We start from the raw sequence: 15,415 nt of genomic DNA on the forward strand, positions 1-15,415 counted from the left end.
GATCCTACATGCATGACTAGTCATCCTGCTTGTCCTCAGAGAAAGCAAAGTTCCTTATTTCATATGGATGTTCTCTTAGGACAACAGAATGATCAGTTGCACATATTCTCCCTTTTCCTATTCTGGAATTGTTTTTTGTGCTTCAGCTAATAAACAAGACTGAGGGAGCTCCACAAGGTGATGGCTGTGTGGGAGATTCCCCCTCATGCCTTGAAAACCCTTTTCCAAGCTTTTACAGAAGAATCTGGGAGATGCTTCGTTTTGGGTGCTGTGGGATGAGGCCAGTCACCTATGTGATTGGTCATCCTGCTGTCCTTGGAGAACATTTGTTACAAGTAAATAAGTTTGCTTTTAGGAGGGAGCCACAGATTGTGGCCCCTGGCTTGGGACTGTCGGTGCAAATGCTGGGCTGAGTTGGAAGGAGGGAGAGGGAGAGAGATAAAAAGAGAGAGGAAATACCCAGGTAGTTGAGATTTGACTCGTGGCACACAGGCCCAATAGAAGCTGGTTCTGATTTTGCTGGAAGCCCAGAGGAGGAGGAAAAAAATACTGAGCAAAAAAAAAAAAACCAGGCATGAATTTAATTGACTGTAGCTTTTAGGATCACTCTTGGATCATCAGATTAGGTGACTACACTTTTCAGTGTAACGTACTGCAAAATAAATAGATCCATATAAGTACAAAATGTATGGTTGCTAAATGGGTCGCTAAGTCTCCTGAAGCTGAAAGCTTAACCTGACTAATTCTTTTATTTTATTTTGTTTTTAGATTTATACACTGCCAGCAATAATAAGCAAGAAAGAAGAAAGTAAGTTACTTCAATACGTTTTGTTCAGTTGCTTAGCTCTCTTGAGGCTCTAAAGTCTTTTTGACGTTAGTCCAGGTTTGTAAGAAGTTTGCCACACTTCTCCTTCTACTGATAGTCTAGGTATTGAAGTTTTGGTGAATCTGACTGTAACTCCTCTTCCCAATGTATTCCCTTGTGCTGCAAACCAAATATTTTTCACACAGTTCTGACAGAAACCTCAGTGTTTGCTAGAACATCATTCTTTTCACCTATCCATTGCCGGATATTACATTATTGGGCCTAATCGCAATGACCTTCAGTCTTCTTCAGAAACTGCAAGGTATATAAGTGGCAGGATACCAGCATTTTCTATCATGAAGCAATAAGCTCAGGTGATATTCATTTTTATCTAATGAAGATTTACTTCTTTGTATTATTTATTGCATTCCTTTGAATTTTGTAGAATCAAGGACCTTGAGGTGAATTTCTATTATTTTACAGTGCCATTTGATTGGGTGATTTGCTTGCTTCTAGCCAATGCCTCTTAAGATACACTGCTGATATATAGGTACCCAGATAATAGGAATCGATCCTTGAGGGCTTTGCGTACTGGAGCTTTAAGTGCTGGAGATATATAATTGAGAGGTAAAGGTCCATTTTTGTAACTTAAAAAAATGCTCAAATTGGTTTTTATCCTAAGTGAAAATGAATTACAGGACTGTTCATTTGGAACAACAGTTTGACAAGCTAGAAGAACATGTACTTTAGTGGTGTTTTATCTGTGCTTCCTTTTTTAAAATTCATTATTGGGCATAATAGTATTTGTTTTGCATTCTAAATTCATTTCTGTTCATTATACTGCACTACAGAAGTAAGATGTATTTCGTATTACCTATGATTTTTTTTTTTAAAGGAATAGATAATATAGAAATATTGTAGTAACAAAATATTAGTTTACAATTGACTGATCCCCTAGAATTAGTGTTTCAATATTGGTCTGGGCCATATCAAGGCTTTATTGTGAATAAGTCATTCCTTACTATAATAAGTCTGGAAGAGGCTTAAGCTTAATAATAAACCTTTCAGCAACAAAGACTGGAGGAAGAGTACATACCAGAGAACAGCACTGTGACTCACCACCCCACCTCCAGCCAGCAGGAAGTGCTGTGTTGACCTCTGAGTTCTCTCTACAGACATCAGACTCCCCCCCGCCCCCCACACATCAGCTTCTCAATTAATCTTCTTCTCATCTCCCACTCCCCTTGCATTCTCTACTCTCCTCTTGCATTTTGACCCTATCACTGACTGTTAGCAGCTCTTCTTCTGTCCTTTCTGGCACCACATCTTTGTTTATTGTAAAGCATGCAGTGTCAGTCCAACTCCCACAAGATCCAAGAGGTTGCCTGGTACACAATCCTCACAGTAAACATAAATGTGGCTCTAGAGAGGAGAGATATAGAACTCCTTAGCAGCAAATGGGAGGAGAGGCTGGTGGCATGGGGGAGAGAGAGCAAGAGATCAGTATCAGGGTTGAAGGGTAGCAATGGTAAAATAGTGTCTGATGGAAGGAAAAGGAGAGGTGGGGGGTGTTGGCCAGCATCCTGCCAGCAGCAGATGAAAGACTGTGTGGGGGGAGGGGGGCAGGACAGAGAATGAATGCTGTGCCCTGTGAATCTGCAAGAAAAAGTAATAACCAGGCAGTCCGGACACCCGTGGGCTCCTATCCGCCCCCCTCCCAAGTCTCGCTGGGCTCCCCCACTAACACAAGAAAAACGCAACACACAATTTGGATGCAAAAGCCACAGTCATTTATTAGAATCCCTAACATGGGAGTCTAATTAAGAGCCGAGTCTGTTCAATAATGTTTACAAAATCACGGCCGGGCAGGTGCCAGTACTCTAATCTCCACCCAAGTGGAACCATGGGGTCTCGGGCCCAACGAGCTACCAGAACAGGCATCATGACTGCCAAGAACCGGATGGGATCATGGCTTGGACTGCCATCAAGCCCGCTGCCGTATCCCATCTCCTGGAGGGGATCCCAGCCCAGCCGCCACAAAGCAAGCCTTGCCGGAGCCTCTCCCCACGTAACAGCCTCGAGGCCCCGAGGCGGGCCCGATATTAATCATCCGTTGCAAATAGGTGAGGGCCCCTAGGCCTCTCATGTATGAATCAGTACCTCCCAGCTTCCTTCTAATGGTTCTGCATTTAGAAAGGCACTCCTGGACTTGGTCGCTGCCGCCATGGGCTTGGCATGTGAGAGCGCAGAAGCAGCTTCCCGCCCTTGCGTGACGGGCTCCCCCAAGCAATGGCTACAGCCATTGCATCTGGGTGAAAAAACACTGCATCGCTTGCAAGAACAAATCGTTTCAAAACTTCGACAAGTGTACCCCATTTGGGGCGTACAGCTCTGCGCAGTACCCATTCACCCATTCATGTCACAAATGATAACCACCCTGGAGTTGTATGGCTTTGGCTACCTGCTGGTTGAACTTGGCACAGTACCAACCCCACCACCTGGTGCACATCAAACTATGATGGGGTATGATCTCGGACCAGCAGATTTTTGCGGCCAGCCAAGAGGAGGTCAGGTGACTAAAGTCTTTCCTGATTGTGATCATTAGAGCGATGCTGACACCTTTGCCTAGGTCATTGCCACCAAGATGAATGATTAGGTCAGGCGGTGCTGTGCTCACTCTTCTCGACTGCAACATGGGCCATAGCTGATGCCATTGCATGCCTCCTTGACCCAGCCAATCGATTGTCCAACCTTTCCACAAGAGCCCAAGGTCATGACCAAGCTTCCCCTCGATGGGTCTTCTCCGTTCATGTGTGATGAATGAGTGGCTGATGATCCACGCAGAGTAACACTGGACGATGGCAGCAAATGAAAGAGAAAACTAGGTCATGGCGTGCACCTTACCAGGTGCAAGCTCAGGGGAACCATCCTCGTGCCTAACATATGATGCGTAAGCTCTCGACTTCCAGCGACCCAACCACTGAATCGCTGCCTGTGGGATCCCGGCGGTGGCAGCACTGGAAGCGGTTCAGATGCGGAATGAGTGAGTGCCGAAATATTTGAAGTGCTGAAAAAAAGCGTGAAAAGCAGAATATAAATAAATAAATAAATAAAATAGAACTATCATTAGAAGACTTATCTGGCTATCTTACTTTTCTGGCTATGTAGCGCTTTTTAAGACTTATCCAGATAAGTCAAAAATGATCTGGATAAGTGGTGGACATCTGCTATGCATGCATATTTGTGTTCCTAATTTTAATCATTTCCAGGAAGAAATGCAATTCACATATTTTCCTTAGTACTTGTGGGCTTTTGCACAAGTAAATCATCCAATTTTATAACATGTGCGGATGAAGAAATGACCAGTTTTACCAGTTAGTCTGCCAGTTTGCTCAGTCTAAGTCATCAGGACCCCCTGGGTTCTTCAGCCTGAACTCCCCCCAGTTTACCCAGACCCCCTCACCCAGCCAGGCTTTGGCTATAAAGAATTTTACTATCACTTAACACCAGATAACTAGCAGATGTAAATATGTGCAGGTAACAGCCATATGTGCGCTGCTTATGCTGGATATAAAATAGCAATTTATGGGTGTAAATGTTAGCCCCTCCCAGGACTGCCCCTGGTCCACCCCTTCTTACACAAGCACATTTATTTGCACACCAGTATTTGTGCGTGCATGTGTGAGGTTGATAAAATAGCACGTCCATGAATATGTGCTGTTTGCGCGCGGGTCTGCTACCTTGTGTGCACGCGCATCTCTTTTAAAATTCGCCTTTAAGGTTTTATACCCTAAGCGTTGTTTTTGCAATGTCCGAATTTCTCAGTTTTGTGCATAGCAGGAAATCTATCGTCTGTGTTGTCCTTCCATCATTGACCAATAGTAAAAGGTTTTACTAAATCAGGCCCAAAGCTGGGAAATGTTCCCCCGAAGCTAATCAACTTTTTGTGGTGGCATATTACACAGTTGGTTAGACTGAACGAACACCAGCGGTCTGTCGAGTCTAACCTATATCTGATTGCTCACCAGAAAGCTCTGTGTGGTAATCTAAGTACATTTGATGTGTAGATTTCAGATTTAGGAATGGCTATGATGATTTTAGAGAGATTTTAATGACATTCTACCCCCAAAAATGTCAATCGGCATCATGTGATGTAGTTTAATATTGTCTTCTGTTAACAGTGTTCTTAAATGAAGCAGGCTTTAACTTCGTGAGAAAATGCATTCATGCTGTAGAAACCAGAGGTATGTGTTCAGATTTTTTTATGCTGTATGTTATCTGTTTGACTCACTACAATAAGGATTTCTACCCCTATTTGCGCCATAATGTACTTAGTTTTATTATTGTTAATATTATTAACCGGAAAAACTGCCATGGATCAGTGAGTGTATTTAACATAATTAGGAGCTAGATTTGTCAATAAGACAGATCGTGTTTTTCCATCTAAGTGAACTTTAAATTGAGAACAAATGTGGTGTGTCTTCCTGAAACTGATCAGAGAAGTTTTCTTGATTATATCTGAAAACTGTAAAACATAATTTAAAAAAAACTGCCTGCATAAAAAGGAGCAGAGATAGAGTAGCATTTAGTTTAGCTCCAGACATCAGCAACAAAATACAAAATAATATAATATGGTAACTTCCAGCTAAGGAGTGAGGCTGGATTTTTTTATTTTATTTTCTAGCCAGAGAAGCAACTGCTTTTATACAATATGTTTTTCACGAACTGTGTTCCAAAGCTTGTATACATCAAGTGTCCCTGGCCTCAGCCCCAGCACTTTCTTCCTCACCATCCATCGGACGCGAGGTTGCGCAGTACTTCATACTTCTGTCCACCAAATTAAACCCCAATATTTACTCAGAAAAATGTTTTGTCACCCAGTTTTCTCCCATTTTTAGTTGCAATAAACATTGATAAATTCCCAAGGGGAAAATAAAAAACAGAAAATGAAGAATCATGCAAATAAGCTAAACCCTCTCTTGTCCACACATACTCTGTCAGTGCACGTTCAGGGTTTAAATATCACTGAGGATAAATTGTTTTCCCCATGTATGGCTGTTCTGTGACTGCCAGCTTAGATCTACCCAGTTTACAGCCTAAAATTCCATTTATAGTAGTTCATAATTGCTTTGACAGATTGGGTTACACAACTTGGGATAGGCAATGTAAGCAGACAATTAACTAACATTACACAACAACAGTTGTATTGTCTACAAAAAGAATCCATCCTGTACTGCATGCATTTGTTCTTAACAATATGTGAAAGCACAACAATTAAAAGCAGTGTAATAGGTAGATTAGAATTTGCAGAGCAGCACACACAGGCAATAAGGAAATCTTATTTAAGCACAGTGATTATTACCAGAGTGGTACTTCAGTAGACCCATAGGTCCAATTGTGAATGCTGTGTGATAATTCCTAATGCATCTTGTTAATTAACTGTTCTGTTCCAACTGTGACAGTTTTCACTGTGAGATGAGCCTGGTGTTTTATGTTGGTAGACTGTGGTGCAAATGTACAACCAGCCAATGAGAAGACTGTAACTCAGTAACAGTAGTGAAGAACAGTGGCTAAGCACAGTCTGTACATTGCAGCTCCAGATACACCATCGGAAGCTATTACTACTACAGCTAATTATCAGTTTTATAGTGTTAACTGATTTACGGGCCGATACAGTAAAAACGCGGGAGAGCGGGCAAGCGCACAGGCCACTCTCCTGTCCGCGCGATTCAGTATTTTAATTTATTAAAATTAGGCCCGGCGGTAAAAAGAGGCGGCTATCAGCGGGTTTGACAGCCGACGCTCAATTTTGCTGGCGTTGGTTCTCGAGCCCGCTGACAGCCATGGGTTCGGAAACCGGACGCCGGCAAAATTGAGCATCCAGTTTTCGACCCGCCAGCCACGGGCCCATTTTAAATTTTTTTTTTTATTTTTTACTTTTTTAAACTTTCGGGACCTCCGACTTAGTATCGCCATGATATTAAGTCGGAGGGTGCACAGAAAAGCAGTTTTTACTGCTTTTCTGTGCACTTTCCCGGTGCCCGGAGAAATTAGCGCCTACCTTAGGATAGGCGCTAATTTCTGAAAGCAAAATGTGCAGCTTGGCTGCACATTTTGCTTTCTGAATCGCACGGGAATACCTAATAGGGCCATCAACATGAATTTGCATGTTGCAGGCGCTATTAGGTTTGGGAGGGTTGGATGCGCGTTTTGGACGCGCTATTACCCCTTACTGAATAAGGGGTAAAGCTAGCGCGTCCAAATGCCGGCTAACAGTGCGCTCCATTGGAGCGCACTATACTGTATCGGCCTGTTACACAGCACTACACAGATACCCATAAGAGACAGCCCCAGCTCTGCGGAGCTTATAATCTATTCAATACGCACAGACGACAAATAAGAGGGTTCAGGAAATGCCTTTATCCCAGTAAGTATTGTTAAAATCAGGAAGATTAACATCTGAAAGATTATCAAAACAAAAGAGGCTGCAAGGCCCAGACAAAAACCAAATAAATAATTGGCGTTGAAATTCATGGAATTACAAAGAATATTAATGATGAAGTAAAAAATGGATTTAAGATTTAAAAGTATCTTCAAAAAGGTGGGTTTTTAGACAGGATTGGATCATGGGCAAAGAGGGAGCATGACACATCCATTCAGGCAGGCTGTTCTAGGCATTGCTGGTGGTGTGAAAATCATGGAGGTTGGAATTAGCAGTGGAGAAGGGCATAGGTAAGAGCAGCTTATCCAGTGAACCAAGGTCAGAAGGAGGGATGTATGGGAAAATACGAGAAGAAAGGTAATGAGGAGATGTGGAGTGAAGGCCCTTATGGCACTGAAGGAAGATGATAAATGTACCTGAATTTTGAATAGACTGGAGTGGAGATAGATGGCTCATTGGGAGACCTATGAAGAGCAGATTGCAGTAGTCTAAGTTGAAGGCGATGGGAGCATATATCATCGTCCTGTACTGAAATTCTATGAAGTACAAGATGAAGCTGCCATGCAGTGAGACACATTTGGAGCAGACGTCTTAGAAAAGTGGCAGTAGTTTTTAATCCAGATCCCCATTTCTAACTAAACAGAGATAAATGGTGATTGAAAAGAAAGGTGTCTAGAAATTGTGTTTTCTTATGCAGAACTTGATTAGAAGTTCAGAAAGCAACACTGTATAGAAACTGACTACATACCTTTGGGGTGCATTGTGAAAAAACATTGCTGGCAGCTCCAAAACATCTGCAGTATAAGCTCCTGCAACTACAATGCTGTCCTCTAGATGTGAACAAAATGGAGAAGAACTAGAATATGAGGTCCTTAATCTGCTGGAAGCAACCAAAAGAATACTGAAAGCATTAGTTGATTATATTCACATCTTACAGCTAGGCCTAAACAGAGTTCTAAAACACACTATTAGAAAAAGAGTTACAAATCTTGACATCCGTTGTTTTAAATGAATGTCCAGACTTCCATGGAAAATAGACCTCTGAGACCACATGGTAGAACTTATGTAATTAGGTAACATATTCTGCCAGAGAGATGGCTCCCTTGCACCACACGCAGATGAAGGCTGATATGTGAACCCAAAGTCGAGAGCTATCCAACCACCCCCTCCCCCCCTCCTCCACTGCAGGCACACTCGGGCAACCAGTGCTGACCCACCTACCCTAGAGGCAGGCAGAAATCTCCAGCAAGAAGCTTGGCACACTTCGTGGCTGCAGAAGTGCAAGGAGCAATGTTTGGATTCCATAAATGCCATCTACTCTACGGAACAACCAACATCCCACCTGGCCACCAGGAAGCTGCATCCAAAGTGCCTGTGAAGGATGCAAGTGAAGACCACAGCCCATCAGCCGCAGCAATCACAGACCATACAGACATGCAAATGGAGAGGAGGAGGTAGAGCTGTAACTCGTCTCGGGCATCAGGCAATGGATGTCAAGAAAATACTGATGGGGCAGAGATTGGAGCTTAGTGAGCAAAAATAAATGAGCCGAAACAAGGTTATAGGATGAGCTCCAATTAGTGTCCCCTCCACTTTCCTACCCTTAACAGCAATAAAGTACTTGAGCCTTTTTTGAAAAAGATATATAATGTTGGTACAACCACTCAAGTACTACCCATGGCTGCATCCCCTTCCCCATCTCCTTTATTTCTTTCTTCCAGATAACTGAACCATCAAAACCAAAATGTATAATTTCTGCCCAAATGCAATAGGCAGCTGGCCAGGGTAAATAAGCAGTCAACCAGGGTTATGGGGGGGAGGGAGTGACTTGAACCCTAATGGCACCAATCGGCACACTGGCTGACATGGGAAAGGCCCCCCCCCCCCCAATAGAAACAGATGCCATACTTCACAACAGGGCCAGGCTGCTAATATTGGAACAGGGTCTCACATCTTACTGTACAGAGCAGTGTACCAACTAACTCAGCATGAGAAATGGACTCCAGTGGCACAATCCAGGGCCCTAAATGACTTGGGGAAAGAGGATGGTGGAGGCATGTACTATCCTGGAGATCAGCATCTGACCCTCCTTTCTTCCCTGATGCAAACAGGAGGCACATGAATGTGGTCTAAGGCCTAGGTCTGAGGGGTGCTCAGCTACTATTGGCCAACCACCCACCCAAGGAAAGCTAGTAGCACATGCCGGCATGACAGCCAACATAAACCAGAGAGACGATACCATGAGAACACTACCTTCTTATGTGCAGCCAGACCAGCCTGCTCTGCCACAGCCTGCATCCCAAGACAGCAGAGAACCACTGCACCAAGCGCAACCATATTAAGTACAGCTATCGGCCAGTTTCTTAAACAACATAGGGACTGAAATAAAAAAGGAGACAGTTAAATTTCTGCTTACATTCCCGTAAGGACTGCAGTCAAGTTATTGGAAGTGTTGCCATCTCATGATTAACTTATGCTTATGAACCACTGACTGAGGTCATCGCTCCCTTGGTTTGCTTTATCTTGCTTTATTTTGTTTTCTCTTTTTGATTTAGGGATCACCATCTTGGGTCTGTACAGAATAGGAGGAGTAAACTCCAAAGTACAGAAGTTCATGAATACTATATTTTGTAAGTTCATAAACACATTGAGAGTGAAATGTTGTTTATACAGCAGTTTGCTTGAAGATCACATGCTTACTGTTTTAAAGATGTTTTAGTACAAGGGATGTCGGAAAATACAGTTTCTTTGCATATAATTGAATTCTGTTATTTTTCCCAGTAGTATTAATGTTAGGTATAGTTGTCCCTCTCCCTTGTCTCTCTGGGTTTTTCACATTTTGACAGGTTTACTGCTGTTCTTTGGAAAGATCCTCTAACCATACCCCCTTAGTATACCGTACACCTAAACCAGGGTGTATGGCAACAGTTTGCTTACAGGTGCAATGAATCTCTAACCCAAAGATCTTATACTCTAATGGAAACAAGAGCTAAAGTGATTTGCCCAATGTTGTGGCTTTCAGCAACAAGAGGAGGACTTGAATTTGGGTCCTCTGGTACCCGGGCTATTACACTAATAACTGTTTTTTGATTTATTATTTTTATATACCGACATTCGATCTGAGATATCACATCGGTTTACATTCAGGTACTGTAGGTCTTTCCCTATCCCCAGAGGGCTTACAATCTAAGTTTTGTACCTGAGGCAATGAAGGGTAAAGTGACTTGCCCAAGCTCACAAGGAGCAACAGTGGGACTTGAACCCAGGTCTCCTGGTTCGTAGCCCACTGCTCTAACCACTAGGCTATTCCCAGATACAATTGTGTAAGTAGTTAGTAATTCATATTTATTTATTTATTTATTTTTAATTTTTATATACCGACCTTCTTGCATAAAATGCAAATCAGGCCGGTTTACACTGAAAACTGAACAAGCAGGAAATATAATTCCTTAGTCGAATACATAGAACATCTAGAATTAAAAATGTAAAAGCAAAATTATTAAACAGCTTAATAGAGGTTATTTAAATAACAAACATAAATAAACTTATTTTACACACAGCACGAAAGTTAGCACGAAGGGGAGCACAAAGGGGAAAGCCCCTTTGTCGCACCCCTTCGGCGCGCGACGCCTGGCGCGCGACGCCCGATGTAACGGCGTCTTTTACCGGCTCTGCCGTTAGCTTGATGATGTCATTTTTGTGGGCGGGTCTCATTCTCTCTGAGGACTCCCTCCGTTCTCATTTTCAGTTTCATGGCGATTTTTTCATTTTTTTTATGTTTTCTTCAGCCCGGGATTGTCTCTCATGGTACCTGATGTTAGTGGGTTGCCCCTCACCGTCATTGCCCGATGGAACGGCGTCTTTTACCGGCTCTGCCGTTAGCATGATGATGTCATTTTGTGGGCGGGTCTCATTTTCTCTGAGGACTCCCTCCATTCTCATTTTCAGTTTCATGGCGATTTTTTCATTTTTTTTATGTTTTCTTCAGCCCGGGATTGTCTCTCATGGTACCTGATGTTAGTGGGTTGCCCCTCACCGTCGTTGCCCGATGGAACGGCGTCTTTTACCGGCTCTGCCGTTAGCATGATGATGTCATTTTGTGGGCGGGTCTCATTCTTTCTGAGGACTCCCTCCGTTCTCATTTTCAGTAATAATTCTCATATATGTAAGTGCCAGCTTATGTCACCCATACTTACAGGGAAATTAAGTATGGGGGCAATTTTCAGATCTCCCTGGGAAAGTTGCACATCTGCAGCTAAAGAAAATATCCAGGCACCCACAAGCTCATTTTCAAAGGGAAGCTCCCTGAGAAGCTCCTCTTGGAAAATCTCCCTGAGGCGGACACTGCAGGAACAAATTACTTAGCGCTGTAGCAGGCACCAGGCATGTGTCAAAAAGTATGCGCGTAGTAAAGCACACCTCCTTTTTCTCACAGTTGCAATGTGCATACTTTTACCCGCACTGAGGGACACATTTTCAAAAAGCATATTTTACATGGATAAATGGGTTTACCTTCATAAAAACCACTTGGAAAATTGCTTTTTCCAAATATGAATCTGACGTGGCTCAACGCTGCTCTCTTCCTCTTCTGATCACCTGATCAGCACAGAGGATGGAGAAAGATCTGAAAGATGATGGGGGGCGGGGATTTGAATAAATAGAGGAGCTTGAGGTAAAGTTGGAATAAAGGGCTTGGCGGGCTGAATAAATAGAGAGGCAAGGACACTGAGTTTGAATTAAGGGGCTGGGGATCAGAGTTTGACCAGAGGGCCAGTTTGTTATATATTATTTGGGTTTAATGTGTATGTTTTGCTGTAAACTGCCTAGCATGGTCTTTCCTTTATCGGCAGTATATAAGAACTTATAAATAAATAAGTGGCTGAATATCTGGCTACTTTCAGCAGCTGCCACTTAGCCGGATAAGTCACTTATCCAGCTAAGAATAGAGTTGGATTAGTTGTGGGCGGGCGGTGGGAGGACTTATCCGGCTAAGTGGTGATGCTGACGGAGAAACTTAGATTGTAAGCCCTCTGGGGACAGGGAAATACCTACAGTACCTGAATGTAAACCGATGTGATATCTCAGATCAAATGCCGGTATATAAAACAAAAAAAAAAAGATACTCAGCAGAATAGCCGTGATGAATCGCACTCAGCTAACTTTCATAAATATTTATCTTTGAATATGGGGCCCTCAGGATGTGTTTAACTTTGAATATTCTCAGGAAGTGTTCTGTCAGTCTGTGCTTGTGAAAATATGCTTAAAGCAAGTTATAGCCAACTAAAATCTAGGCAGCATTGAAATTCATGATGAGAGTTATAAGTGCCGTTGTAGGAGTAGCCTAATGTTTAAAGCAGCAGGGTGAGAACCAGAAAAGAAAGGGTTTGTGACCTTGGGCACGTCCCGTCCCCTTCCATTGCCTGAAGCACAAATTTAGGGCCTGGTTTACTAAGGCTTCACTCCCATTCTCTGTCTATGGGAAAATTGCTTATTAAATGAGGCACTTAGGGGTAGATTTTATAAATCCACGCCCGCGCGTACTTTTGTTCACTCACCAGGCGCGAACAAAAGTACGCAGGATTTTATAAGATACGCGGGGGGGTTTAGATAGGGCCGGGGGGGGGGGGGGTTAGGTAGGGGAAGGGAGGACAAGGTGCGGGGGGGGGTGGAAGGAAAGTTCCCTCCGAGGCTGCTCCGATTTTGGAGCGGCCTCGGAGGGAACAGGCAGCGCACGCAGGGCTTGCGCTGCCTGTTCCCTCCGAGGCCGCACAAATGTGCACCTTGCGCATGCCGACCCCAGATTTTATAAGATACGCGTGTATCTTATAAAATCTGGGGTCGGCATGCGTATCTTATAAAATCTGGGGTCGGCATGCGCAAGGTGCACATTTGTGCGGCCTCGGAGGGAACAGGCAGCGCAAGCCCTGCGTGCGCTGCCTGTTCCCTCCGAGGCCGCTCCAAAATCGGAGCAGCCTCGGAGGGAACTTTCCTTCCACCCCCCCCCCGCACCTTGTCCTCCCTTCCCCTACCTAACCCCCCCCCCCCCCCCCGGCCCTATCTAAACCCCCCCTACCTGTGTTATAAAAGTTACGCCTGCCAGAAGCAGGCGTAACTCGCGGCCCCGACACGCCCCCCAGACACGCCCCGGGACTTGCGCGCTCCACCGAGCCTATGCAAAATAGCCTCAGCGCACGCAGGGGGGATTTTCAAAGGGTTACGCGCATAACTTATGCGCGTAACCCTTTTAAAATCCGGCCGTTAGATTGTAATCCCCCTGGGGACAGGGAAATACATTCACTTATAGTAAATAATGTGCCTTCAGCTATCAATGAAAAGGCATGAACTAAAAAACAACATCCTTGTCTTACAGCAATAATATAATGTTTATATTGCTTCAGTTATATGTTTCCAAGTTACAAGTTGCATTCTAAGTTGATCTTAGTTGTTTCACAAGAGATTGTACTTTATTATCCCAGGACAAGCAGGATGCTAGTCCTCACATATGGGTGACGTCATTGAACGGAGCCCAGGCGGGAAAACTTTCTGTCAAAGTTTCTAGAAACTTTTGACTGGCCCAGTGAGGCCACTGAGCATGCCCAGCATGCTATGATATTCTCTGCCACAGGTGTCTCTCTTCAGTCTTCGTTTTTTCCTCGCGGAATCGGAGCCGTTGAGATTCTCTCAACCTTCTTGTGACTAGAAATAGTCTTAAAAAAGTGATATTCTCTCTCATAAAATCTCTCGGGGTATCTCCTTACCGGCCGGTAAGTAACCCAGTCTTGATTTTTGGTCGGAGACTAGGAAAAAATTTCCCTCAATTCGAATCGACGGCCGTCATTCGAGAAAATGTCGACAGGTTTTAAAAAATGTTCTGTTTGTGCTAGAAAAATGTCACTCACAGATCTGCACACCGAATGTGTGATGTGTTTAGGTGACAAGCATGACGTACAAAATTGTCCGCAATGCGCAGAAATGACGCCGAAATCGAGGAAAACCAGGCTTGAAAAAATGGAACATTTGTTCAGCCTGCAGCTGATACCATCCCCGTCGCAGTCGTCGAGGTCGTCTCCGGCTGGAGCGACTAAGCGAGTGATTCTTAAAAAACCTCGCCCGGGACCATCGGGGGATCATTCCTCTCCTTCCTCGTCTTCGACGTCACCAAAATCGTCCGAAAAATCGAAGTCAAAACATCGACATCGACACAGAAGCCCCCTGTTGTCTGACTCTGCTTCCCAGCAACCCTCGACAGCGAAGCGGCCTAGGACACAAGAAACATCGGAGTCTTTGACGCCTCGGCCTACCTCGACTCCGTTGATGACGCCAGATCCCATACTACTTACGTGTCAGGAACTGGTACCTCAGCCTGCGCCACCGCCCACAGCCGCTCTGCTTTCAACGGTTGTGCGGCCGGAATTGTCCGAGTTTATCCGGCAAGCGATTTCTCAGGCTTTCAAAGACCAGTTTACAATACCGACTTCATTGTCGATGCCGATGATTTCCACATCGATGCCGGCGAATTTGCCGATGCCGGTGGGCACACCGATGCCGGGGCCATTCTTGACCCCGACGGCATGCACAGACTCGACGTCGACGCCAAAGATCATAACGTCATCGACGTCGATATACGCGCAAATTCCATCTTCCATGTTACCATCATCAATAGACTCGACACCAAGGGTACCACCCTCGACAGCTTCATCGAGGACACCCATCCTTCCCTCGACAATACCAGGGCAGGAACATAGTGATGAACAAGAATTGGCACTTTTTCAACGCCTTTTCAAAAAATATCACAAGGATGTCGACACAGCTCCTCAAAAAGCCAAGGAAGTGACTCCACCCACAATATCTATCGATGACCCACTACCTGGACCATCGGGTATTTTTACAAAGAAAATCTCAAGACCTCCTTATCAACAACCTATGGAAGAAGATTCTTGGGATGACCCAGGAACAGATACTTCTTCTGAGGAGTTCATGTCCGAACCATCACCTCCTGAAGAAAAGAAAAGATCACCACCTGAGGACTTATCTTTCTCAAGTTTTGTCCAAGAGATGGCGGATACAATTCCCTTTAAACTCTCATATGAAGATGATTCAAGGCAGCATACCTTAGAGGTGCTACAATTCGTGGACCCGCCAAAACAAGTTCTGGCAATCCCCATCCA

General features: G+C 44.2%; 1 protein-coding gene across 3 annotated transcripts in view; it reads left to right on the forward strand.

Moving 5' to 3' along the window:
* ARHGAP42 (Rho GTPase activating protein 42) overlaps window positions 1-15,415 on the forward strand; it is a 605,600-nt gene that overhangs the window by 505,577 nt on the left and 84,608 nt on the right. For all 3 annotated transcript variants that reach the window (XM_029602393.1, XM_029602394.1, XM_029602395.1), the window contains 3 exons: window positions 769-808; window positions 4,987-5,049; window positions 9,803-9,877. In XM_029602393.1, the coding sequence (XP_029458253.1) occupies window positions 769-808; window positions 4,987-5,049; window positions 9,803-9,877 (178 nt within the window). The remainder of the gene's footprint in view (window positions 1-768; window positions 809-4,986; window positions 5,050-9,802; window positions 9,878-15,415) is intronic.

Source organism: Rhinatrema bivittatum, chromosome 5 (genome assembly GCF_901001135.1).
Source record: "Rhinatrema bivittatum chromosome 5, aRhiBiv1.1, whole genome shotgun sequence".
Lineage (NCBI taxonomy): Eukaryota > Metazoa > Chordata > Amphibia > Gymnophiona > Rhinatrematidae > Rhinatrema > Rhinatrema bivittatum.